This window comes from Ischnura elegans, chromosome 10, assembly GCF_921293095.1.
Source record: "Ischnura elegans chromosome 10, ioIscEleg1.1, whole genome shotgun sequence".
Taxonomy (NCBI): Eukaryota; Metazoa; Arthropoda; class Insecta; order Odonata; family Coenagrionidae; genus Ischnura; species Ischnura elegans.
The window spans coordinates 50,885,189-50,911,988 of record NC_060255.1 but is presented as its reverse complement, the minus strand read 5'-3'; the positions used below and the strand labels follow the sequence as shown (position 1 = coordinate 50,911,988).

Genomic DNA, 26,800 nt, shown 5'->3' with positions numbered 1-26,800 from the left:
GAATTTAGAAATGCATTTGGATAAATTACGGTAGAAGAAAGAGATGTGGAATGAATGGAAGAATGTTAATGGCTAATAATAATAAATTAAATCATGAATTCAGACGTTTGCGACCCTTAAGAAGACACTAGAGAACGAATTGCGGGTTGCGTCACGGCAAGCAATTGAGCGTACTAACCAGGAAAGCGCAATTTTTTCAAACGTACTAACCACATTCCTTTACCTGTATTTTGTTCGGATGGTACCGGGACCGAGGGAAATCGCCGTACTAAGGAGGAAAACGTACTAAGGAGGAACGTACTAACCAAGTTCCACTGTATCTGCAATAGTAAATGAAATCTGCTAAAAAATAGGAAAAAATATTTATTTGTACAACCTGGACTGAAATTTGTTATGGCACAAGTTTAAAATAGAATTCTTATTTAAAAAAGACATTTGCATATTCATAAAAGAAAACTTATCAGCTGATACATTAAAATATTGGCATCTAATTGAAGCTATTATTTCAGTAAATATTTTCAACACCAGCATCAAAAAGGGGTAAATTATTACATGGTTTTACTTCGGCATACTTTCAAGTTAAGGCAAACCTTCAGGAACAACAAACATGACTTGTAAAGCAACTTGAGATGTCTATACAGATTAAAATTGAAAAAAAATATTAAATTAAAAACTTATCATATTAAAATGTGACAGGCAACAACATTAAAGCTTAAGATATCAGTTAACATTTCACACACCTTAGAAACAATAAATAGCATAAAACCCCATAAAATAAAGAACACATGAAAAGCCCATTTCATATGTTCTGTACATTTAGTAATGGTGTTACTATTTACAAGACAATTTCAAAATGACTATCACAGATAGTGGTGATTAACACTGCACCACATGTAGACAGCAATACACCCATACTCATCGAGTTCCCACACATTTATCCACTTTCTGAACATTTGTCTGCTTCTCCAAGATCTTAAGAATCTTTTCCAGCATGATCTGAAAGGGCATTAATGGAAATAAATTAAACACAAAATCTTTCACTTCATAAATGGAGTCACACAAGCCTAACATGCTTAGGATTAGAGATTAGAAAAGCTACTCATTAAAATACACACTATAAATATTGTAAACTATTTGATTTCAATATTACCTTCATGAATAAAAAAGTTTAAATTTTACGCTGTGATAAATTTGAACATTAACAGAAATGGTTAAATGCATATATTGATGGCTAAGTTCTAAGAACACGTATCTCAAAAATGGCAACTTTTCAGGAGACCAAAAAAACGATTTATTTTTTTTACTTGTACACTGAAATTAAAAACCAACAGTTCATAAAATTGAAAAAGAAGCATTCTTTTGCAAGAAAAGAGTAATTTTTTGCTTGTATTTTATTTTTTTGATGTTACAGTAAAACCTCTATGTAAGAAACCTCTTTACATTGTAAACCTCCATACATCATACCACCCCTTTAGTCCCGTCAGATTTACATGTAAATTTATAGGCAAACCTCTAAATAGTGAACCTCGAGGCACCACCAAGATGGCCAAACCAGCTCTGCAAATCGTACCGAGACAACTAGAGACCATTAATGCAGCCGCAATTACGTACATGGAATGAAACTATCAGCAATAAATGCTTCACATTTATTTTCTTCGTATACACCTTTAATATGCTGTCATTTTCATGTTAATCATAAGTTATGGCTATTTTGTTCCATATGAGAGAATACATAACAGTAAATAAGAAAAAAGGTATCCAACTATCCTAATCAATTTAAAAGACTGTTGAATTGAGAGAGATTACATCGTTTCCTCTTGAATTGTGGTAAAAATCATGTGATAGCGCTCCCTTACTGTTATTAATAAATAATAAATATATGTTCACTAATGCATGCGTTTGTTTAAACACATAAATATAACGATTTAAAAGACAATAGTACCTTTCATTTCCGAAGGATATGAAAAAATGGTGTCTATCACTAAAACCTCTCTATAGTGAACCTCCATACATCAAATTGCCCCAATTTTGGTCCCCTCCATTACGATATAAAGAGGTTTTACTGTATTACACTTTGTTTATACATGTTGTTAGAACTTAGCCATCGATATACATTTATGATATAATAACCTTCTGTAATCTTAAAACAAGATTTACGATCTAAACTTCAATGGTACTGATTTTTGAAGACTTGAATGGTACTGCCCTTTTTCCAACCATTATTTTAAACATGTTACTGCAATTGAGGCATTCTTGTATACAATGCCATTAACTGTGCTTTTTTTCTCTCAACATAGAATGACTAACTAATGTGTATGAAAGTAATCATCAATTTTAGCAGTAAGATGAAGCTAAAAACTTATGGATGGTAACTAGGGGGAGGAATCAGTTTATCAAAGCAAAACATCCATTAGTTTATTAACTTTTACATTGGAAGTTACATTTGCATTATAATCGCAACTTTAAAATTACAAGTCATCCATTAAAACTAAGCGCTTCATCACTTCCTCCTTCAAAGAAGAAACTTCATCCATCAACTTGGTAATTTTACCTGAGATTATAATTAATTAAAATAAACTATGCAATTCTTCATGACTAGCTACTATGGCAGATATGAATTGCATTTGAAGTACCATAAGATGATCATATTAAAGTTGATTTTATGATAGGTGTTGTTTGAGACATCTGAATACAATGATAGCAATGAATAAAAATTAGCAGTATGAAATATTTATGACCAACTAGCTATCATGTCAACCAAATTTATTTTATGAGGTACTTGCCATGCCTTTCACGTGTAAGCAGAAAGAATGAAGTACTGAAGAAGTTAAAGTACTGAAGAAGAAGTTAAATACTGTAAATGACAGAAAATCAGTTGGCCAATTCAACTGGAACTACAGGAAAGGAAGCAACTGGTCTTAAGTAGGAGTCATTTTCCAAAGATAATTGCTTTAGTATCGGAAGCAAGGCATAGGTATGCTTGGAAGTATGCAGCACTAGGAAGAAATGCTTTTTCTTCCCCACAAATACGCAGCAATTCTTATGTGAGAAATAATCAATAGTTTTTCAAGTTAAATATTAACCAACTTTCAGCACCAACATGCTTTGGGCAGAAAACGACCTAAATATTCAATTCAATTTCTTTTCTTTTCACTCAGTGATTCAACCCAACAGTTGTTTGGATAGATGGGGTAGAGCTCACCCCAGACTAAGCCACAGAAATGAGAAATTCACACATTAGGGGCATTGGGGCCAGTTACTTTCACTAGGCCACCCTGCACGTATAGGATTTTTGTTCGGGGGCTCTGAGGGCTTTACCCAGAGTTTGAACCACAGACCCTTCGATTAGCATTTTACCACTCTGCTCACTAGACTGCCAACCTAACCTAGAATTTAATGTGCAAAATATCATGGAATATGTACTCACCTCCTCTTTTGAATTGATGAACATGTTGAAGAGATGCATTTTTGAGCAATTGGAGTGCAACACATCAATTAGCTCCATATACTTATCATCAATGTATTCCTTGAGGGTGGACAGACATTCACTGGGCATCGGTGCAACAGCACAAGCCTCATCCCTAGCTTCGTCTTCCACAGGAGTCTTAGGAGAGCCTTCCTCAGCCTGAACAACTGCAACATCCTCTCCAACTGAACGAAAGTCATTAGTCTGATTCAGTGACAATGTCACATCACACTCTTTTCCTAACTCTCTCGTAATTGAGTACTTCTGAAGCAAGTCACTAGTGTCCACTTCCGAAAGTTCATCTTCCTCTTCTCGATTACACGTCGATAACACTTCCTCAATAACGTTAGAATGATCACTATGGCCACTTTCCTTGGGACTAGCAGGAATTACACTATCCTTCTGATGCCCATTTTTGACGGGCATCTGCGGAGTACTGAGGACAATCAAGTCATGAGTTGATTTTTGGAATTTGGTCTCTTCACCTTCAGACATTTCATTGATATTTCCCAAAAGTGGACGTGGCTGATTGCACCTTGCTGTGGACACATCGTTCACCAAATTAGCAGCAAACTCTTCTGTGGTATTACATGTAAAGCCATGAACACTAGGACTCCCTTTTTTGGGAGAAGGGAATGCAAATTTCTGATTATTATTCAAAAATGATAGCTTCACCTCAGACAGTTTGGAAGCCTCATCAGATGTTTTGTAATCTGAAAAAAATGATATAGATAGCTAATAAAATAACAAATACATAGCTTAGTTTGGTTTTGTGAAAATCATGACTTTTCATTTCAAATAAAAATGAGCAAAATTAATAAAAATTAAATGAACAAATCTCCAAACATTTTCAAAACAAAGCAAAAAACATTGAATTGATTAATTTTCAAGTCAAATTCAAACAGTGTCCACACATTCTTCTTAAACAAATGGAGTTATTATGTAATATGTTAACAAAAGGTTAAGGAAGTGAAATTTCCTTGAAAAAATCAGTGGCAGAGTTAACTAATGATAGAGTCTTAAAGTTACAACATGAAAATTCAGTATGCATTAATAATTAGTTTATTCAATTATTTCTTTAGAAGCATGTTAACATATTACATAATGTGTGTCAAATCAAATATTCCACTGTAAACATCATATGAACCTAGGAAAGTTAGCCTTTATCAAATGATGCTCTTAAATCATTTCACCCTGGTTTGGTAACAGGCACACACAAAAAATAATAAATAACAAGAATCTTATTCTTACTTAAGAGGAAGATGGCAAGGGCCAACAAAAATCCCATTAAGTGGAGGACGGAACCACATATCAAAACAAGAGTCGTATATGTATTTTTCAACAAGAATTATGGACACCTACATCGAGGGAGCATTTACCATTGTGTTACCCTGGTGTGGTTTATATTGCTATTCTCCTGGATAAATTGATTTATTCAAGAATTTACCTCGATTTGCGCGAGTTATTAATTAAAATAATATGACTAGTTACAAGGAAGCGATTCATCAGATGCAAAGCATGGAGAATGTTTCTCTATGGGAGTGAGGCTAGGATGTTGACAGCAGCAGAGAAGTCGAAAGTAGAAGCATTTGACATGTGGTGCTACCAAAGAATGTCGAAGAAAAAAATGGATCAACCCAGTAAGTAATGAGGAACTGCTAAGAAGAGTCAGAGAAAAGAAAACTCTTCTAAAAACCTTAATGAGAAGATGGGACAACTTAGTTGACTACATTATGAGTAGAGATGCGTGAAAATCGCGAATGCGATACATGCGATATAGATGCGATGACTGGACTTTTATGATATTTTCATGCAAATTTGCCTCTTTGACGGCAAACTTTGTACATTTTGTGCCGAGCGCAATTTAAATGCTCCACCGACACTCACCGCTTAAATCATGTGAGCGACTGGCCAGCTGCTAGTTGAAAGATTGATTGAAAGTGCGATAAAATAAAAATGAAAGTGCGATTTTCACGTATCTCTAATTATGAGGCACAATGGCCCGACGAAAACAATTATTGAAGGACAGGTGTAAGGAAAGAAGGGTAATGGACAGTCTTAAATACGCTACATGAGACAGTTTATAAAAGTTGTGAAATAGAAAATATACATCGCTATGAAAAGGCTAGCAGATAAAAGAAAGGAATGGAGAGCTGAATCAAATGAATTTTAGGATTGTTGACTTATTATGATGATGAAAGGTATCGGTAAAACATCAAAAATAGGGTCGCATAAGGAGGTAAATTATGGCAATGTAAAAATGATACATTTGTTTTCTTCATTATAACAGACAAGTAACGAAATACAGGCGGTCCCCGACTTTCGTACACAATGCGTTCCCGAAAACTTGTACGAAAGTCGAATTGTACGAAAGTCGAACCATTGACTTCCATACTAATTAGGGGTTACGTTCCAAAAGAGCGGAATTTACGTACTAAAACCTTTTTTTCATGGAATTCATTTCAATTGACTTAATTTTAATAATATATTAATAAAACTCCTCAAATCGCCTAATTTATTTCGAAAATACGCAGAAAATGCAAATATAAGTTTAAAAAACAAGAACTCCGTTGGCTATCGTGTGAAACTTCCTCTTGGCGTTTAAGTTGACATTCCACTTATTACGTCCACTATAAATAAAAGGATATATCAAGTAGCATAAAAAATTGTATTCGTTGAACCCGCACTCTGGATACCTTTTAATTTTTACACCAAAATTCGATATTTGGCAGGTGACATTCGTGATCGCGTATATTCCGCATGTTATTAAAAAAAGACAAAAGACAAACGGAATTCGTGTGATATTTCGTGCAATATCGTTGCTGAAGGTTTACATGAATTAAACAGCACTCAAACGAAAAAAACACAATTAGAAAGAAGGTCTTACTAGTTTTATTGAAAGCTATTCGATGATGTCTAGTCAACTTCTTTTGAAAAATATCTTCAATGAAGGCTTTCCTCTTCTCTTGATAAAGGAGCCTATAGCAGGCAGTCTCTCTCTCAAATAAATCACCTAGATCAGAGTCAATTACCAACAATTTCCTTCAGTATATACGTTCATATTGTTCGCATATACTGCCGATACTGCAATTTGAAACAATTGAATGTTGGGATGCGAAATAAACATAGCGGGAATTTTAAAAAAATTACGGACCAGCGTCCGAAAGTCCGAATTTAGCGTACGAAAGTCGAGTAAAAGGTGTCAATTTTGAACGTACGAAAGTGCGAATTGTACGAAAGTCGAGGACCGCCTGTAGTTGAAATTACAAGCCAAAATTAAGAGTCAGGTAAGAACGTTCAAATTCAAAGAAAAGACACAAATGTTAAACAGTGAAGGAATGGGAGGGTTTGGAGAATTGGCTTGGGAATTGAGGGATGGGTAATCCAATGAAACAACTGATAATCAGCATAAACAAAAATACATTACATGGTAAATTATAAAAATTCTACCCTTACTCACCATCTTTTGAGTGACCATTTGAAATGGTTATCAGAGGAATTTTAGGATCAGTTGAATTCTCCACAGTTTGAGATAACTTTTTCTCTTCACTACCGGTTTCATTGATACTACACAAATGCCCAAATTCAGCTCTAGTTTTTGAAGCAGTCCTCAATAAGCCAGCAACAAACTCCTCTGAATTATTGCACGTTAGGCTGTGGCCAGCAGGACTTCCCTTTTTGGATAAAGCACTTGATGGAGTCTTTAAGTCTTCACTTAAAAGGTGGCAGCTTCGCTGCTTGACAGCTGAAAAGATAATAAAGAAAAAGTGGACAATAATGATTGTACTGAAAACTCCCAAGACATGAATTGTTCTCAAATCAAACTCTTTCAAGGAGATTCCAACATGAATGCTACTGAACTGTACATTAAGCTCTGGCTTTCAAGAACCACCATTCCATCACTAAATTACGTGATGTGGCATGATCAAGGCTCCAGGAGAGACATTTGCATCAAATTCCATTACGAAAGAGAAACAACATTGACAGACTGTGTTCCATGAGGTCACTTTGCACTTAAGTTACAATAGAAACACCACAATGTGACACGTTTCTGTAGCATCATACCATCAGTAATGCTTGAAAATCAAGTTCACCGAGCTTTTGTACAGGCAACTGGCAAATGCTCATGCAGTCATCTCATCATTCCAGAATCTCAGTGGGTCAGTTTCACTTTTTTGTCAGTCCCAATTCTGATTCTGTTCCTGGCATTGGTTCTAGGCCTTGTTTCTTAATCAAGTGTTTCATTTTCATTGCTCAAGTTTCAATAGCCATTGATAATTTTTGTTTAGATATTATAAAAACTGTCTGTATTAATATACCAAGTTATCTCCAAAGAAATTTCAGTCTACATCAACCGAGCTATTAATGACATCCTTTCACCAACTATCGATATAAATTTGAATATACATGTAATTGACCCACCCCACATCATTAAGGGAGTTTTTTGAAAATGGCATATAATCAAATGCAAAGAATTCTATTGGTGAAATATAATGTAATACCTGCCTAACATGGCCCTTTATAATTTAGATGTTTAAGTTCAATTTAAATTCAACCAATAATACTTTCTTTCATGTGTGAATTTCACATTAAACCCTTTATTCTAAGTGCACTGACAACCCAGTTTACAAAACTAGAATCCATAACCAATAAGTTTCAGTAAGTGAAAAGATTTCAAAATGGCTACTAAGAAAATTTTTCCATAACAGATTCTTTTTGGCTCCTGTTCTAATTCTTGTTCTAAACTCAAGAATCGGTGGAACTGATAACAAATACTCACCCAATCATCCATATCAGACAGGCTTTGTAACATTTGGACAGGCTTCAGAAAAGCACATTCAGAAATAATCATGAAAATGGCAATTCTTTTGCATATTGGTGGAACCTTCTTAGAAGCTAACAAAAACTTTTACATACTTAAGAAATGCAAGATAAACTCGAGAAGAAATATATATACTATCAAAATACTAATTCGTTCCTGGATGAAAATATACATGAATCTATTCTCGAATCACTCGTTGAATTCTTAAAATTAAAATTTTAACTTCAGTAAAATCAAGCTGAACTATGTTATGAATAAATCTTTTCAAAAAATCCAACTGAGCAGAGCAACTACTACACACATGTATCAGAATATACTCTGGGTTGCAATAACCATATTTCAAACAAACAGAATCTTCTGATGCCCCACGTAAATAGAAAAAAATTATTACAAAGTACCCCACAGGAACAATGCGCCCAGCACATTTACACCACAACATATTTGTTTGGAAATCTTAGGAAGTTAATCAGGTTTCAAGTCTTTCCTTTGACAAAAACTCACTTAGCAGGACCTTAAAAATAATGCTAGATGATTTTAATTTTGCATACCACACTGACAAGGGGAGACCACGAAACTTGCTCCGCCTTTTTCAATGCCGTATTTTTTATGGCATTCGGAATGGAAAACACATATCTGAACTGGTAGTGGTTCCATTGAATGGGCCTTAGTTGGGCTGTAATTAATTATTTTTCATGCGGTACTCTCTACATGCCGTATAACAAGTTAAAATTTCAACATCTCCGTCAAGCGAGGCCGTGGTGTAGTGGTCAGCGTCGACGACTCCCAACGCGGGGTCCTGCGTATGCGGCTCGGTGAGAACGACTTTTTTTCTTCATTCCCCCCCCCCCCTCCCCGGCTTCGATTTAATTTCAATTGCAGCAAGCCTAGGCTAGAGGAGACATTTTTTTACCTTCGTATTGGTTCTTTGGTATTTCAGCAGGCCTATTCCCAACGCGGAGATAGGAGTGAATACTACACTAGAAAGAGTTGGTGTTCCCCCGAACTTTAATGTTAGGTGTAGCTTATTCTGATCAATTATAAAACCAAATATGAATACAGCTTTTTCCGAGAGCACTTAAAATTAAAGCTTGGAGCGTGCATAAAAATTTAATTAAGAAGGACACAGAAATGATAAAAATTCCCTTGTCGCTCAAACACTATTGTAATTCACGTTGTTGAAAAAGGTGTTTACTTATACAATCCTAAAAATAAAAGAAGCGCCCGAAGGAAATAACTTTATGTTCTACAAAATATTATAAGTTAAGTTATGAGAATTGTAATTGAAGTTAATTTCGGATGATCCGGCGATTTTGAGTCATTCGAACATATATCGCAGAGATGAGACAAAATTAGCTTATTTACTCGTTATCTCTGAGTGAAATATGCGCTAGATAATTTAAAAATATATTGCAAACAGAAGACTTACTTTCTCATAGACTAATCCAGTTCTTCCCCTCCCACCACCAGTTTCCAGTAAATGACTTCCTTTCTCCACCGCATCCAACGACTTCAGGACGAAAGACTGGGAATTCCCTTCCCCCATTCTTTTTCACAGTTTTTCATTTTCCGTAGGCATTCATTGAGAACGAAGCTTCTTTATGTCCTTGCCACGGCGAACTTCCCCCACTCCCCTGCATTTCCTACCGACTGCCAAAAAACCAGCGTCAACGGCGTCCACTCTGAAGCCTGCTGGAAGCCATTGGCGACCAGAGGCCTTCTCCCCATCCACTCCCACCATCGGACGCCCCTTTATTTTCCTGGCGACAATGGGCACCCTTCACGGGGTACCCTATTTGCTGCTGTGCGAATCCGTCCCATCTTCCGAAGCGGGAACCTCGGGCAAAAATTTTAGGGATTCCCAAGGGATGAATGTTTTTGAAAAAACCCTCAGCCCATTCCTAATCCCCGACACTGCACTTCATCCCCTCCACTGCCGACCAAAGGTCACTAACAGCACTCCCCCCCTTTATGACGCACCCCTCTTCTCCCAGCAGAACTTATGTGACCGTTCTTTCGAGGATTGCACTGTAATGAACAAGGCCACCTGATGGACTCACTCTCCATTGTAAACAAACGGAAATAAACCTTTAACTGAACAACGTCGAACATGACATTGCCAATTTTTTCTCCTTAATTTGGCATACCTTTGTTAAATCGCAGGGAGTTCGTGGGGACAGGTGCTTGGATGGTAATCATCATAAAAACAAATGAAGCACATATTGATCGCGCACCAAAAACATCGAATAAAGCATTGTCCCCCGCATGTACAATTCGTCCTCGAAACTTCGTCAGGGAAACAGACCTGACGCACATTCTGAAAAAAACTTCTAGTCTGTACAAGTTTTGACGCATACCATGCGTATTGAAGCATGCAGTAGAATTTCGGTGATGATAGTTGATCGTGCACCAGCGAATGTATACGAATTTCGTCTTCCCTCGAACTTATTTCACGGATCTCTTGAAGTAAGAATAATTTTGAATCTGAGAAATGAATAGTTTTACCTGGCGATAAAAATACACGTCACAAGGTTGCCAAATTGGCATGCATTTCGGTGGAATAATTTTTAATTGACATGTTGGCAGGTCATTTTCGTCCATGAATACTTCATCGTAAATTTCAGGGTTTGTTTGTCCCCCCCCATGAATCTATTATAAGAAGAAATTTATTTGTGGATACGTACGACTTCAATACATTTCTTAAAAAGACCTTCTACAAATCAGTCGTCAATTTTCCAGATTTGGACGAAGTCACGACAACGTTCTTCCACCTTTCCTCCAATTCCTCTACATTTTTTTTCACTCTAGGACCGAATGACCCCCCTACTTCCTGCATACAGAGAAAAACTTTTGGTAAGAGTTTACCGTCTGAGGTTAATGAGTATTGGGCTGTGTAAGAATGAGTTACTTTGTTTCTGTCTCCAGCACACAGGAGCACGGCCTTTTCTCCCTGATGGCTTAAAGTCCGTTTTATATCAACTTGATACTCACATCCAGTTTGATCTGTGTTAATAATTTATTCTGGAGCGTACATAGGCATAAGTTTACTAACTTGTTTCTGGAAAACCTCAGCACTTTTCAATATTTCATCAAAAGACTTTATGTCCCTACTAGAAACATAATTAGTCACTTTTCTCTGTCGAATTTTAAATCTTTTTTGAAATTAATCAGCCAGGATCTTGAGGCAGAAAACTCAAATTCTGGTGACATGTGTTGATACGCTACGGCTAACCCCCACTGCTGCAGTGATCTGGACGTAACATGCTCCTTTCTTTTCCTTGCCTCACAAAATCTATTGTAGGTGCATTTCTTTATCATTTCGCACTTATCTAACCGCGTACCTCCCTTTTCATTGTCTTTATTCCAAGACTTAAGTTGATATTTTCTCTTCAGTAAATGTGTTCCTCGCTTCTGTCGGGTAGCTAGCGACCAATTAGGGTGTTCTTTAGTGAGATTTACCACTTTAATTTTGGTTTCCAAAGAAACCCGCGCGTATTTAGGGGATTTTGGTGAAGGCTCGTAGGATTCACCGGCACTTTGCAACGGGGGCGTGCTGCTTTCTGTTGACTCCTCTTCGCACTCACTGTGGGAAACAAAATCTGCCTCCACATCTTCGTTCTCCAAGAACAGTTCTTCCTCTTCCACAAACATGTTCTCTTCAAGTATCTCCATAAATTTGATTACAGTTTTCTCACCGATTAGACGTGCCCTTTGCGACACCTCAAGATTTGAGGGGTCCTGAATAACACCCATTTCCCTCAAAGTATCTGTGAAATATCAATTCAAAATTTTTGAAATGACACGATAAAAATTATTCAACAAGTATGCAAATTTTTAATTGAAGATATCCCTATATTAAATTAATGAACGTCGAACAAAATGTTCTCTTATCGCAAGCATGCTATCGAGAAAAATTATTTATTCAAGTATAAATTAGGTATACAGTGTTCGGTGAAAGAAATGTAATGGTGAATCGTTTAATGCAACTGGCTTACCTTGGAAGCATATTACCGCACCGGTTGCGTCTTCTTTGGAGTAATTAAGAAGGCATTATACTACCTTCTCTCTCCGATGGAACTAGAGAACTGGATGTACCTGCTCTATCCATTGTAAACACGCAAAACAAGCAACACTTAACAGTTGATTTCCTGGCTTGCAGGATATCAAAAATCAGTTGCACTTCGTGTGATTTACTCGAACACTTTATCGCTTCTATAGAACACCACTGCTCACCAGAAAGAGAGAATTACTCGTAAAACACGTCGTGAACACACTAGAACTTTACAGGAGCAGATGCAAACCCAAAGTGAGTTCGCGAAGTCCTGAAACGCAGGCATATTTTTATTGCCCCAGAACAATGCATGCTAAGCTACCCTTCCCCGCAACGTGCAGGGAGATGGAAGGGGAGCCTAACGGTGGCCTTTTTCGAAGAAATGACATTTGTAGTTGGTCCTCCTATGTTCACGCAGGAAGGGCTACGGACGATTTGGGATACGGCGAGCAAAAGAGACAATTGGCTTAACTCGTTGATTTGAAATAACAGGATTTAATTTACGATTATTTTGTAAGTAGTGGTATTAAGTGGAATACCAAAGAACCATTACGAAGGTAAAAAATGTCTCCTCAAGCCTAGGCTTGCTGCAATCGAAATTAAATCGAAGCCGGGGGGGGGGGGGGGGGGGGGGGGGGGGGGGGGGGGGGGGGGGGGCATGTAGAAAGTACCGCATGAAAAATAATTAATTACAGCCAAACTAAGGCCCATTCAATGGAACCACTACCAGTTCAGATATGTGTTTTCCATTCCGAATGCCATAAAAAATACGGCATTGTAAAAGGCGGAGCAAGTTTCGTGGTCTCCCCTTGAGAGTAGACACTCATTTCAAGTACGAAGTATTAAATAGGAAATAAGAGATTAACCACTTAACAATGGTGGATCTTCAATATTCGAAGACTTCAAAGAACATAAATGACTGCCACTAAACCATTTAGTGCCAGCTTATTTTATCTGGTATACAGAAGAATTCCAGGGATTTTTAGGTGTATTTGTAGGTTTGGACTAAAATATTTATATTTAGTCAAATATGCATTTTATGATGACAACATTTTTTGTGTGTTCTTAACACATTCAATGCAAGCCCTATTTTCATTAAAGTCATCAAAATCGGACGTAAAAATATGAAAGAAAAATAGATGGAGGTTTCAACGCCATAACTTCCATTTAAATACTGCTTTTTACAAACGGTGCACACGGTTCGAAAGATGGAAGCTTGCAGAAGGCCATACACATGATCAAAAGACTCAAGTGGATACAGTAAACTCTTGATTTTACGAAGCAGGATTTTACGAAGTTTTCGATTATACGAAGTGATATTGCGGTCCCGGTGAAAAGCCTATGCTAAATACATGGCGCTATTCGATTATACGAAGTTTCGATTATACGAAATTTTTTGAATTTACGAACCTCGGCTCGGTCCCTAGGAGCAAATGGCATTCGTTTATACGAACTACGGCGAAAAATTTGTCAACAAAACTAGTTACGCCGGCGTAAGTAGCTAAAAAATCAGCGCTTCCAACTGTGGTCCATCAAAAGTGCGAAATCTTAAATGATTATGCAACTTTGGAGAGAAATGGGTCGCCAAAAACCTCATTGTGGGAATTTAGGGGGAGTAGCAGTTCAGTTAAACTATCGCGGCTGACATTATGCCCATATTTACGTGCCTGTTCGTAAACATAGCATCGACAATAATTCGTAGTTTAACATGTCAGGAAGGTCGCGCGGAGTATTTCGTACACCCCTAATTAACCCTTTGCACTGCTGTGAACGTACTTCGAAGACTACTTGACTACTTTTCGCCGAAGCACTTCGAAGGTTCCCTAATCCGGGACCCTTTCCTCGACGAGCTCACCCTCGCTGGCCCCTGAAACTGGGCTATTTTTTAATGCATTACCTGACGCAACCCTGGGTTTCAAAGGGCAAAGGTGCCATGGGGGGAAAAAGAGTAAAGTGCGTGTTACTGTGGGGCTGTGCGTCAACCAAACGGGCACGGACAAAATAAGCCCGTTGTCATTGGGAAATTTGAAAGGCCACGGTGCTTAAAACATGTAAAATTGGAAGCCCTCCCCGTTTTTTACCATGCAAATAAAAACAGCTGGATGACCCGAGAAATTTTCCAGCAAACGGTTATACGTCTACAGAGAAAAATTGCTGGAGAGAACAGCAAAATTGTTTTAATAATGGACAATGCCACCGTTCATAAATACGTGGAAGATCAAAAATTGGCTAATGTTTGAGTCCTCTTTTTACCCCCGAACTCGACTAGCAAGTCCCAGCCCTTGGACCAAGGCATTATCCAGAATTTTAAAGTCCTATACCAGAAGAAGCTTGAGCGGTATTACTTGCGATGGATCGGTATGTATACATTCATCTATTTTGCTCATGTGCGTTTGGATATCGATTTAGATATTTTTATTCATGATTATCATTCTTTCAAATCTATTTGCTACTTTTATAAATGGGAACAGAAATTAATAACATCCCGAAATGGACGTTGATACATGCAATCCGCGCCATATTATCTTTTCGTGTATATATTGGCCTTTGTGAATGAACAACTTAAATATCTTAAGTACTGGGCTCTATTTACCGCCAATTTATATTTCAGGCTTCTCGTAATGAAGACGCACTTCCAAGTCTAACCATGAACTTTCTTCTCACGTGCTTCCCCGTTCTCCCATGCTGTGGTTCTGGTTCTGTCTTTCCAAAGCCGTCCCTTCCCTCCTGCCGCCTTTGGCTGATCTTGCTGACACCCACCTTACGCATCCCAAACCCATCCTTCCCCAGCATTTCCCATTCACTCCCTCCCTAAGGAGACTGAGCTTGTGTGCGTCGCAAAAAAATACGGCCCCCAAAAGTAGACTGAGGCAGAGCTGAAGGCCATTTCCCCACCCTTCTTTGACCTGCCCCCTTCACCAGTCCTTGTGCTGACCACACTTCTTCCCTCAGGCAATCCCCATCCCACTCTTATTCACCCCACCCACTGGGAACGTTCCCCGATTGTGGAGAAGGGCATGGTTCATCTTTACCTGCAACGGGGGGAGGTTATTAACCGGAGAGAGGCGGAAGAAGTATCTTCCACTATCGGGAAAATGGTGCCGCGCTTATAATTGTCTCTCTTCTTCTCAGCTGACTTTTCAATTGAAATTAATTTTTTTGCTCTTTCCACACTATATTTATTTACGATTATGGCGCGACTATTTTTTAGTGCTAAAACTAAGAAAATCTTTTCTCTATGTCAATGATCCTTTGCCTAACTTTCAATACGGCGGAGAAAGGAACACGAAAACTAAATGAGGTGACGGTACAGGTTTTTGCGTGTCATTTTTTGGGAATTCACGCTAGCGAACCAATACTTAACCACGTTGAGAAATGATAAAACGTCTCTTGTAGGAAAACAATCAATGTGGATAATAACGTTTCTATTTTTATTTCTCCGATACTGTAAGATGTTTCTCCTGTCGTTTTCCGGTTGGAACCTTGCTCCTGTCGGCATAAAAGGAGAGAAACATACTATATGAACAGGTCACCTCACACCCGGTATGAAGAATACAGTCCTGATGAAGAATTAAGTCTTTTATGGCAACGTCTGCGAAGATGATGGAACACAGTAGTCGGACGGAGAAATCAAACAGAATTTACTTCAAATATTCGCCAGAAGATAATCACATCCTACGTTATTTATGATCGTAATTGAATCTCAGTGAAAATAGAGCACATTCTGCTGAAAATACGAAGTAACTCGAAATATTAACTTACGAAGGTTATTTTGGAAACGGCCTAAGACCCTTGTTTTTCTTTTTTTCTCGTCACTGAGCGATAGAGGGCGACATAAATGGCGGTTAGGCCGGCTGCCGCTAAAATTCCGTGGGTGTCAGAAACAAATATCCATCTTTTGCATACTTAATAGTAGCTATTGGCTCCTAACCACAAATTTATTACTGTTAATTCTTATAATAAACATTGCAATTCATTATTTGATTACGTTTTCTAAACTGGTCGGGAATTTCTTTAGCGATCGTTGATGTTGAAGTATGAACAAGAAATGGGAATTTTATGGTGGTAAAATTATTTAACGATTTTTCACATCATAAATCGATAGCAAAAAGCCTTTTCTATAAATTATACCGAGAATAACCACTGAAAACATTTAAATAAGACCACTAAAGACAAAAAACGGCGGAAGAAACAAAAGCGAACATTTTTTTCGTGACTTATGAAAAAGGTTTGAATTTACGAAACTCGATTTTACGAAGTGCCAATTTTCCGGTCCCACTGCCTTCGTAAAATCAAGAGTTTACTGTATTAGTCATGCACGGAGGCGGAGAAAAGGCTCCTGGACCGAACAGCATAGCACATCAATTGACGTGCTCCATTTCTCAGCTTAGACAGGACCATGTCAATTGATGTGCTCCGCACTGAATGTGTTAATGCTTATGGGTATGCTGTATAACAGATATTTAAAAAGTTACAAAAGCTAAACGAAGTACAAAAAATGATAGGCAGGAATATAAAATAACCCGGCCGACTGATTGGCCATTAACTCTCCTCACTAATACCCCTGAGCCGATACATAAGCCTGCAAGCACTACAAGGGTTTAACTAGAATGGAATTTATAAAATAAATAGATTACCTACCTAACGACAATGATGACTGTGAAGATATCTCATTGGTTGGTTTCATTGGAGATTTAACACGAATGGGAGAAAATACACTGTCCAAACTTGAATCATCAGATGACCGTGATTCTTCAGACACGGAGACGCATGTTTCAGTAATTGGGGGACCAAGTGGATTAGCTGTAAAATCTGAAGAATTTCTCTTGTGGACCAACCTCTCGAGAGAAGATGCCTTGCCTGATGAAGACTTCCTTGAATCCTAAAATAATAAATGTGCAAAAGAAGTTAACACTTAAAATTTAAAGAAGAAGAAATAGCGAATACAGTTCGTCCTCTGCTTACAAACATTCGACTTTCAAACTATCAGAGATACAAACATTCAAATAATTGAATTGTGCCCAAAATTTCAAATTTGGTGCCCTTGAGGTTGGGCGACACAATGCAGCGCAGATGAACTTGCTTTTTGGCCACATCCTAAACAAAGCATCAATTAAACAGTAGTGAAGTGAGGCACTGTTCAGCATTTCACCTGTTTTTCATTTCTGCGGGCAGCAAAAGTTTTTCGTCTCCAGCCTCGTCGCATGCACGGCAAGATCAGTTTGCCACCATCTTGAGTTAATGCAAATTTGTAATGCAGAGTGGCATTCTGCAGGATAACGACACTTTTTGATGCCTTGCTTAGGTTTTTAAACTTACGAACTAGATCTCGGAACGCATCCTGCTTGTACGCCGAGGACTTACTGTACATTCAATAGTACACATGTCATTAGCAATTGCATGCACTCTGACGGACCAAGTGAAGCGTAACTTCATTAATTAAATTCAAATGAACTATATAAAATTGCAGTACAACAGATTTGTATGCACAAAGTTCATCGCCATTCATTTCCATTTCTCACAATTAATTCTAATTGAATTTAAATTTCTCAATTTTTACTCTGAGGCCATCGAGCTATCCAGACTATTTTGGCTTTGCGGGGGCATTGAAATAGTTTGGAAGCAATTTAGCCTCCCTTAAGAGGAATATTAATATTTTAAGAAATTGATTGATCCTATGATATGGACTCCTCCATGTTACTGGTCATGAGCATTAAAATTTCTGTGAAAATATTACTACGTTGCACTTTTATTATGATTTTGGAAAAGTCTGGTAATTTTAGTTGCAAATTAATTCTAATTGTGAGAAATGGAATGGAATTCACAAGTGGTGTATTTTTGAGGCTCTGATGGTAAACAGGATTGCAACTAAAATTACCAGACTTTTCCAAAATCATAATAAAAGTGCAACGTAGTAATATTTTCACAGAAATTTTAATGCTCATGACCAGTAACATGGAGGAGTCCATATCATAAGATCAATCAATTTCTTAAAATATTAATATTCCTCTTAAGGGAGGCTAAATTGCTTCCAAACTATTTCAATGCCCCCGCAAAGCCAAAATAGTCTGGATAGCTCGATGGCCTCAGAGTAAAAATTGAGAAATTTCAATGTCCCAATGAAAGTGTGAAATATTCTACCTCTACCAAGTGAATAGTGGTAAAATGCATACCAATTGCGAAGAGAAAAAATTCCCCTTGGCTGGGAAGCAAACCATGGGCCTACAGCTTCCCCAACTGTGTAAACCACTATTGTTCAGTCTCCTGAAGCCTGTGGTACAGGGGTAGCAAGAAACTAAGATAGGAAGGTGAGATGAAGCACACCCAGTCACGTAAGAACACTGGCACAGAATGGAAGAGCTGTGCCACGCTCGTGTAGAACTTGTTCTTGTGTTGCTACGTGTTCTCTTTTGTTGTAGAATCCAGTAATTGAATTCAGCAAACTTAAGTAATTTCATACAATCGACCCAAATATTTTATTATCCAAGTTTTGTAGCAAACACTTCGGTAGATTACTACCAAGTGTTTTAAGAATATTACTGAAAACCATGGAGACCGCACACTCCCGATTATCCCGATTATGTGGAGGGGTGGCAATAATAATCAGAAAACATGAATAATCCAAACTTTCACTTTAATTTCATGAAATTTTCATAATTCCTGTAAATCTAAAAAATTATTATTACAGTGGAACTTGGTTAGTACGTTCCTCCTTAGTACGTTTTCCTCCTTAGTACGGCGATTTCTCTCGGTCCCGGTACCATCCGAACAAAATACAGGTAAAAGCATTTGATTAGTACCTTTGAAAAATTGCGCTTTCCTGGTTAGTACGCTCAATTGCTTGCCGTGACGCAACCCGCAATTCGTTCTCTAGTATCTTCTTAAGGGTCGCAAACCTCTAAATTCATGATTTAATTTATTATTATTAGCCATTAACATTCTTCCATTCATTCCACATCTCTTTCTTCGACTGTAATTTATCCAAATGTATTTCCGAATTCTTGTGACGTGCTGAATAATAAAATGCGGCCATTTTTCGGGAATGTCTGACTATGAAAAACTACAGCCAATAGGAAGCCCCAATTTTCCCCACCCCGAGCTCCTCACCTTCTGTTGCCTTTGGAGCGCTTGGGAATGCCCACTGCTGCACACTAAGTTCGTGAGTGGGCAACTGTTGCTATTGCACGAGTTATCATGATGAAGAAATTAGTCTTAACGGTCTTAGACAATTCCCACATCTAAAGCAGTACTGCTCCATAAACTCGACGTCGTGCGTATTTACTTGACTACTGTTGCGGGAGCAGACGATCCTCTGGATCTCCACGCGAAGCTTAGCTTAAAAATACTTGATCTCGGAACGAAAGCAGACGACATTAGACAAATTTTGAAAGTAAATTTCAACTGTTTAATATAAAATTTTCTTGTAATTACGTCGTAATCTAATAATCTTGCATGTCATCAGTCGATATATCGATCGATTTTACAATCGATATGGTATCATTCCAGAAGCGAATGTCTACGGCTGTTGTCGTAATTTTAAAGTCAATATAATTTTGCCCAATTTTTATGATGTTTAAAAAACCAGTTGACTTACTCCGGGTTGTTGTTATATTCTCTGAGTACGCTGTGAGAAAGAAAAATGACTTGTCTTCGCTTGTCAGAGATTCACTCGTCCTCATTCTGTAAATATATATAGGATAAATCGCGGGAGATAGATGCCGTAATCATGGAATCGTCTTCGGGAAATCTATGAAAAATTGCGATTTTTATTCACATGGTATTGTTTTTCAATGTAGCGCTCATTTTCTTGATTTTAAATGTGAAAAGAGTTCAGGAAGGCGATCCTATGAGAATTACCGATAGTATTTGTAATTATGACGACTTTTCCACTGATTGCAATAACCGCGACTGCTATTATTTACTTTCCTCGTTAGTACGTTTTCCTGGTTAGTACGTTCATTTTTTGTGGTCCCTTCAGAAACGTACTAAACAAGTTCTACTGTATTAATGCATATTATCTTGTTATTTTAGGTTGCTTATTGGAATCATTCACAGCTATCTTATCTGGATTGCGTTCTTTTTAGCATCAATAGTGATTTTTCTCATAATCATTCTGCTTCATGTAACTAGTTTCCGACAACCACACACCCGTGTCTGTGAGACCACAGATTCAGAAAATTGGTTTGCTCAAATGCTAAAAACCGCTGCGCGACGTTGGAAACTACACCTTCAGGCACCACACCATGTAGTAGCCTCACACAAGTTGCCCGGCAACTGCTGCGGGACGCAGTTCTGTGATCCCTGAACGCGATCGTGCATTGTGATGTTTATATAACATGAACACAGAGCTTATGTGAAGGTAATGGGTGCACAATCATCCCATCACGTCGAAGTGGTTATAGGAAACCAGGACTTTTGGCAATTTCTCTATGCAGGGGAGTGCCTGGCTATGACTCATGCTACCTCTACTTCCACTTCCCCTGATGCCTTCACTTCAACTATTCCCCTCCCCTCCAATTTGACCTTGACTATTCACGGCATAAATATGTCCGAGTGCAACGAAATCTCTGGTTCATTTGGCCTGTCTTCAACTGCAAGCAAGTCCATGGCAATAATTGTGCATTTGCGATATGAAATATACAAATGTAGATAGTAGACAACATCTCTTAACACGTTGCATATGGATGGCGAGAATTCTTGTCATTTTTCTCCTGAGCATTCCGGATGGATGACAAAGATTCTCATCATTTAGGCGCGTCAACCTAAACAATTTTAAAGCGTATCGCAAGCGAATACGTATGGTATGCTTTAAAATTGTTCAGGTTGACGTGCCTAAATGACGAGAATCTTCGTCATCCGTCCAAAACGTTCTGGGAAAAAAATGACGAGAATTCTCGCCATCCGTACGCAACGTGTTAATATGCGACTCATTAACCATTGAAGAATCTTTTAAAATAAGTCAAAGAGTTTTTTTCCTGCCGCAGATCGTTGTCTGCATGCTAGAGGAGACGTCCACGTTAGCATGAAACATTCCTAGTCAAAAAGTAAAGAAAATAATTCCATTTTAAAAAGAGGATTCTAATGAAAAAATAAGGCTGCTGTAGCCTTGCATTAAAATGCAAATATCCTGGTGCTTTTGCGTCCAATTTTATTTTTTTTAAAGATCACGGAAAATATTGAGTGAGTGAAAATCATGCATGGATAGAATTATTAATATTATTCTTAATATTATTATATACTATGTGTTTTATATTATATGAGTTTAACATTCCAATTGAGATTTAAAAAAATGTAAAAATCAAAACAGTCTATGCTTAAACAACTAGGATTATTAAAAATCAATCAAATCATCACAAAAACACAAAATTTATCCTTGGCAAGAGCACACATTTTAATAATCCGTAAACGGATATACCGCAGCCGAATAATCAGGAGGCTGCTGTGGTATAAAAATATGAACTGGAAAAATAACTTACCCCAACTTCTGGTTCAAGTTGGTATAGAATTTTAATCGTACGGCCTTTGGTGACATGCTCCTTCACAGGAGCAGCGGTGTTCCTCAAATCAAATATGTCAATGATGCCATTTACGGTAGAAACAGCCAAGATGTTACCATTCTTGTGGCAATCCAGCGAGGTACCAGCTGCTGGGATTCTGGCTTTCAGAACCTGGCTGAAATGATAAATTACAAATTTAAGGAAATCGAACGGGCTCAAACACCAATTTAATATTGTGGTCGATTGTGAGGGTTCATATGAACTTTCCATTATTGATTTCCCAGACTTTATATCAATGGCTAAGTACATAGGGATTTTTTACAAAATAGCAGCAAGGTACATACTGAAATAAGATTTATTTATTCGTATTAGAATTACTAACATTATTCCTAATAGTATTATATACTATGTGTTTAATATTATATATGAGTTTAACATTCCAATTGAGATTTTAAAAAAATGTAAAATCAAAACAGTCTATGCTTAAACAACTAGGATTATTAAAAATCAATCAAATCATCACAAAAAAAACAAAAATTTATCCTTGGCAAGAGCACACATTTTAATGACTTGTCTTGCTCCTGAAGTTACTCTGCTTATACCCTGACAATGGCTTTTAAACATAAATGTATTATGTTTCAAACAACTTTTAGCCTAAAGTACCAAGATCAAATAGTATAGCAAAATGTTTGGCCTGCACCAGCCATGTTTCTTAAGTGAGGCTGGAACAGCTTCGCAATCAGCCATTAGCCATACTAGACTATGAAGTTTACCTTAAGTAAAAAAATGCGTGACCTCTTCATGAAATTGAGAGAATTTAAGTACAACTGGTAACCCCAAAGTGGATTGAAATCAGGCCCAAGTTTTCAAATCCATTCCCTATTCCTAAAATACATCCGATGCACTAGTACAGTAATTGAGGTCGTGACTCACCGTTTAGCTCTCATGTCATAGCAGTATACACAATAATCAAAGCCAACAGTGGCCATGAAGTACTTGTTGTAAGGTGAGAAAACTACACCCGTGCACTGAGCAGTATGATCTGAGAACTTGCAATCAACACTGTTGAAATTGGTGTCCCACACGATAACATCCCCTTCATGGGAGCTGGCCGCCATTATCCCTCTCCTAACATTGTGATATTTTACTTGCGAAACAACCTGAAACAAAAATAGAAGAATGGTCATGAATGCAACCAGTCATAAATGGACTACCATCTTGGAGAGAGAAACAATTTTTTAGTTTTATCACATAAGTAAAGATTTAAGTACCCTGATTTCAAAGAAATCAAATGGTGCACCAACTTAAGCACCCCATAAACCTGGAACAAGCCATAATATTACAACCAAACTTTAGAAATAATACAGATACAAATCTCGGTAATAAATTATGTAACTTTCCATTACATATCTTTTACATGGAAAGAGATGTTATTAATGTAAAATGCAGGCAAAACAACTGAGGTATCACAGATTTTCATTCTTGGCAGCAAAGAAACACATATGCATGTCCAAAGCATTACTTATACATTAGGGACGGACGGATTCAGGATTTTTTTGGACTCCGACCGGATCACAGTGGGCTGGGGTAGGTTTCCCCTTGCCTTTCATATCGCAGTACTACAGCCATTAAAGTAAATGTTACCAAGCCTGTAGGGAAATGTCTGTCACTGTACCAACCAATATGGTTTCCACATTCACACATAAGAAGAAGAGCTGCTGCCCTTTCTCCAGGGTGATGAGAGGCAAAATTGTTGGCGGCCTCCAGTCACCAAGTTACGGCATCTCCACAAGTTTCAATATCATTTACATGGCCTACTTTACCCAAGGATAGACCAATACCCCCTCAGAAATGCCGTCACTTCTTCTCCACAACTGCATATTTGAAGGGTGAACTCGCTTATCTTGCAGCTAACCACTATAATTAGAGGTCGACCCACCACCTGCAACCAGGTGGATGCTCACAATGGCTTTAAGCCCAGCGACAAGTGAGGGAGATGGCAAGAACAGAAAAAGGAAGACCTCAAACAAAACATACGGAACAGGTAAAGAAGGATGTAAAAGAGAAGAAATATGTGGATATGAAAAGATTAGCTGATAGGAGAAATGAGTGGATAACTGCAGGAATCAAAACTGATAAGAGGTGAGAAAAATCTGAAATATGATTATGAACACAATGAAATAAATTACCTGAGCAGTGGGCAGGCTGAACTCTCGCATAATCTTCTTGGGTCGAACTCCAACAATGAAAATCTTTCCATTAGTTGTTCCAACAGCTAAAGTTGTATCAGTACTGCTGTAATCCATAGATGTAATTTTGCTACCACAAGACTGTAAAAATTAATACAATGATGCATCAAAAACTAGAAAAAAGGGTATAAAATTAAAATTCAATTCTATCATCATAGTTATTCCAAATCACCATTATATTCTGCAAAACCAAAATAACAAACACAGAGCATCCTAGCCTACAAAAGCATTTGTTAAATTCATAAAAGCATCAACAAAAACTTACTGGAAATGTTACTAATGCCTTCTTATTAATATAATCAACAGTGTGGATGACACCACCTTTTGTACCAACAGCAGCTGAGCCAGTGGACTGCTTAGGAAATGCAATGGCATTGGGATCACTCTGCAATTAAAAATAAAATAAAGCAAAATTACTAAAAACAAAACTACAAATTACTCATAAGTTTAAATCAGCTCAGTACTCAGCAGAGGAGGACTTGTGATTCCAGATAATGAAAAACACATTCAATTGAAAGTAATACAAAAACTGTCCAATAGTAAAACAACCTGTCAAATCACTGATTAGTTTTGAAAGATTAGTTTTTAAACACATTTTAAACTCCAATTAAGAAACATTATCTTTTGATACCTACAATTTTTGAAAATGCATAATATGAACTAAAAAATCACTTTTTATTAACCATGTAAATGTATGTATGCATGCTACATCATTTGCACCTTTTGAAAATTAAGCAATGAAAAGGATAACCTCAGAAGGAGATCATTAAGAACCAGAACCAAGACCTGTGACAGAGAACAGATGCGAGGAATCCAACTGGAATCATTATCAACAAAAAAGAGGAACTGATCTATCCTTTCACACTAAAAATATTTTAGTCTCATCTATAACCATCAGAAAAGAAATGGATTTTCTTCACTGACTGATAGTGGTGGCTCAAGTTTTGATTGGATAGTTTTCCCAACAGTGCACACATTAATAAATATTCCACCAATAAGAAAATAGCACAAGGACAAGGAAATAACTATTTAAACAATGGAAAATACAATAGCCTTGAGAATTTATCACCTTGAAAGTGTGAAAAATGAAACAACATAGCCTTCCCTACTGAACCTGAGGGGAAAAAGTGTGCATCACTTGGAAATAGGTAAAAGCAAACCATAAAAATACACAAATATACTAATATCACAGAGCTGTATACCATGAGAATATAAAAAAAATTAATCACATAATATAAAAGTGCTTAATACTCCATATTATTTACAAACAACATAAGTGCATTCCTTAATAGATTTTGATACAAAATCACAATTCAAATGCTTCCTACGTGATAAAACCACGTGCATTTAATCATGCCAAAAATATGAAGACATAATAACTTTGGTCACTTACAACAGCAATACTTTCATGAGGTTCCATCATTTCCCCCATTTTGGTCACTTCCAACGAATCATCTGCATCTACGATGATTCCAAAGTATTTTCCATTGGGACTCCATGCAATATCTCGGACGATTTCTATAAGCAAACGAAATACCAAAAGCTTATATGGCTATGATGCCACCAGCAGTTGAATTTAACCATAAGACTTCATTATAAAACTCAAGGTGAAGTAAATTATAGAAATATTTTTTTTAAACTAAGAAAAAAATAGGTACCATACAGCTTTCCACAACTGTGAATTTCAAATTTTCCAAATTCAATGCAGGACGTAAGGTTCAGAAGAATTTTGATGGGTATGTTAAAAAATACATGCCCTAAGGAGGCAGGATTGAAGAGGGGTATGGGAAGTGACTAACAGTTTTGTAAAAGATACTATACGGGTGAAGGATGGAGTAGCAGTATAGCAGCTGATGGAGTTCATGTGAAGGTTAGAATGTTTTCTTTTAGTAAATACTCCAAAGTAAGGGTATTCAAATGATAATTAAAGCACGGACACACAATTATTATGATGGAATCAAAAGTTACGAGTTAAATTTTCTACCAATAATAATCAATCCTGATTGAAAATAGCTTGACAGATAAAAACCGAAGTTTGCACCAAGGTAAACAGTGGAGGTCGCTAAGAATTAAATTTTAATAATACACACGCACTAGTGAAAAGAATAAAACAAAAACAATAGTTTTCACATAATACACATATAGATCACTTCTTTGTATAGGTACATGTCAAATTATTTAATTAACAACGCTAACAAGCCAATGAATGTTATCGTCAATGCAAAATACCCACGGTTACAGTTCCCCACCATTCTGACAGGTGAAATACTCACTTTTCTTGGCATGTGTCAGCGGCTTGAACTTTTGGTGTAAATTGTACTCATCCGTATCGTACAACCTGACAATTTCTCCTCCCGCGGCTAAATACATCTTGACCAGCACAAGAACGAACTCGAAAAATTTCCGAGTACTATTACCAAAGATTATATACTCTAGAACTAATACTTTTCACAGAACACCAGAAAATACCGCCAAATCTTGGATTCACGACGACTCAACTGTTACCAATATGACCAACTTAAAAAGTTTGAATGAACTACATTATTCTTTATTAAGATTATTTTGATATAATACGAGTATCCTAAATTAAAACTTATACTATACACAAATTTATCGGTGAATATATTTTTTTAACATTCAATATTTTATTTACTTTAATCTTCTACGATAAGTTATTAGTTTTAACATTGTCCGTTGGAACCTGTTGCAAGGAGCGTT

General features: G+C 37.2%; 1 protein-coding gene across 1 annotated transcript; it reads right to left on the bottom strand.

Annotated features, from left to right (window-relative positions):
- Positions 1-348: 348 nt before the first annotated feature.
- Positions 349-26,583, bottom strand: LOC124166974. The gene is made up of 10 exons (XM_046544723.1): positions 26,356-26,583; positions 25,476-25,600; positions 24,348-24,467; positions 24,023-24,163; positions 22,767-22,993; positions 21,813-22,008; positions 16,978-17,218; positions 6,927-7,211; positions 3,428-4,179; positions 349-996 (listed from the first exon to the last, which is right to left on the bottom strand). Exons 1-10 carry the CDS (start codon positions 26,450-26,452, stop codon positions 916-918), a joined length of 2,265 nt encoding a protein of 754 aa, XP_046400679.1. The 5' UTR covers positions 26,453-26,583; the 3' UTR covers positions 349-915.
- Positions 26,584-26,800: the final 217 nt, after the last annotated feature.

Coding starts and splice junctions, on each gene's coding strand:
- LOC124166974 (XM_046544723.1), bottom strand. CDS start 26,452: ATGTATTTAGCCGCGGGAGGAGAAATTGTCAGGTTGTACGATACGGAT. Junction 24,164..24,347: donor AGGCATTAGTAACATTTCCA/GTAAGTTTTTGT, acceptor TAATTTTTACAG/TCTTGTGGTAGCAAAATTAC. Junction 7,212..16,977: donor ACAGTCATCATTGTCGTTAG/GTAGGTAATCTA, acceptor TTATCTTTTCAG/CTGTCAAGCAGCGAAGCTGC.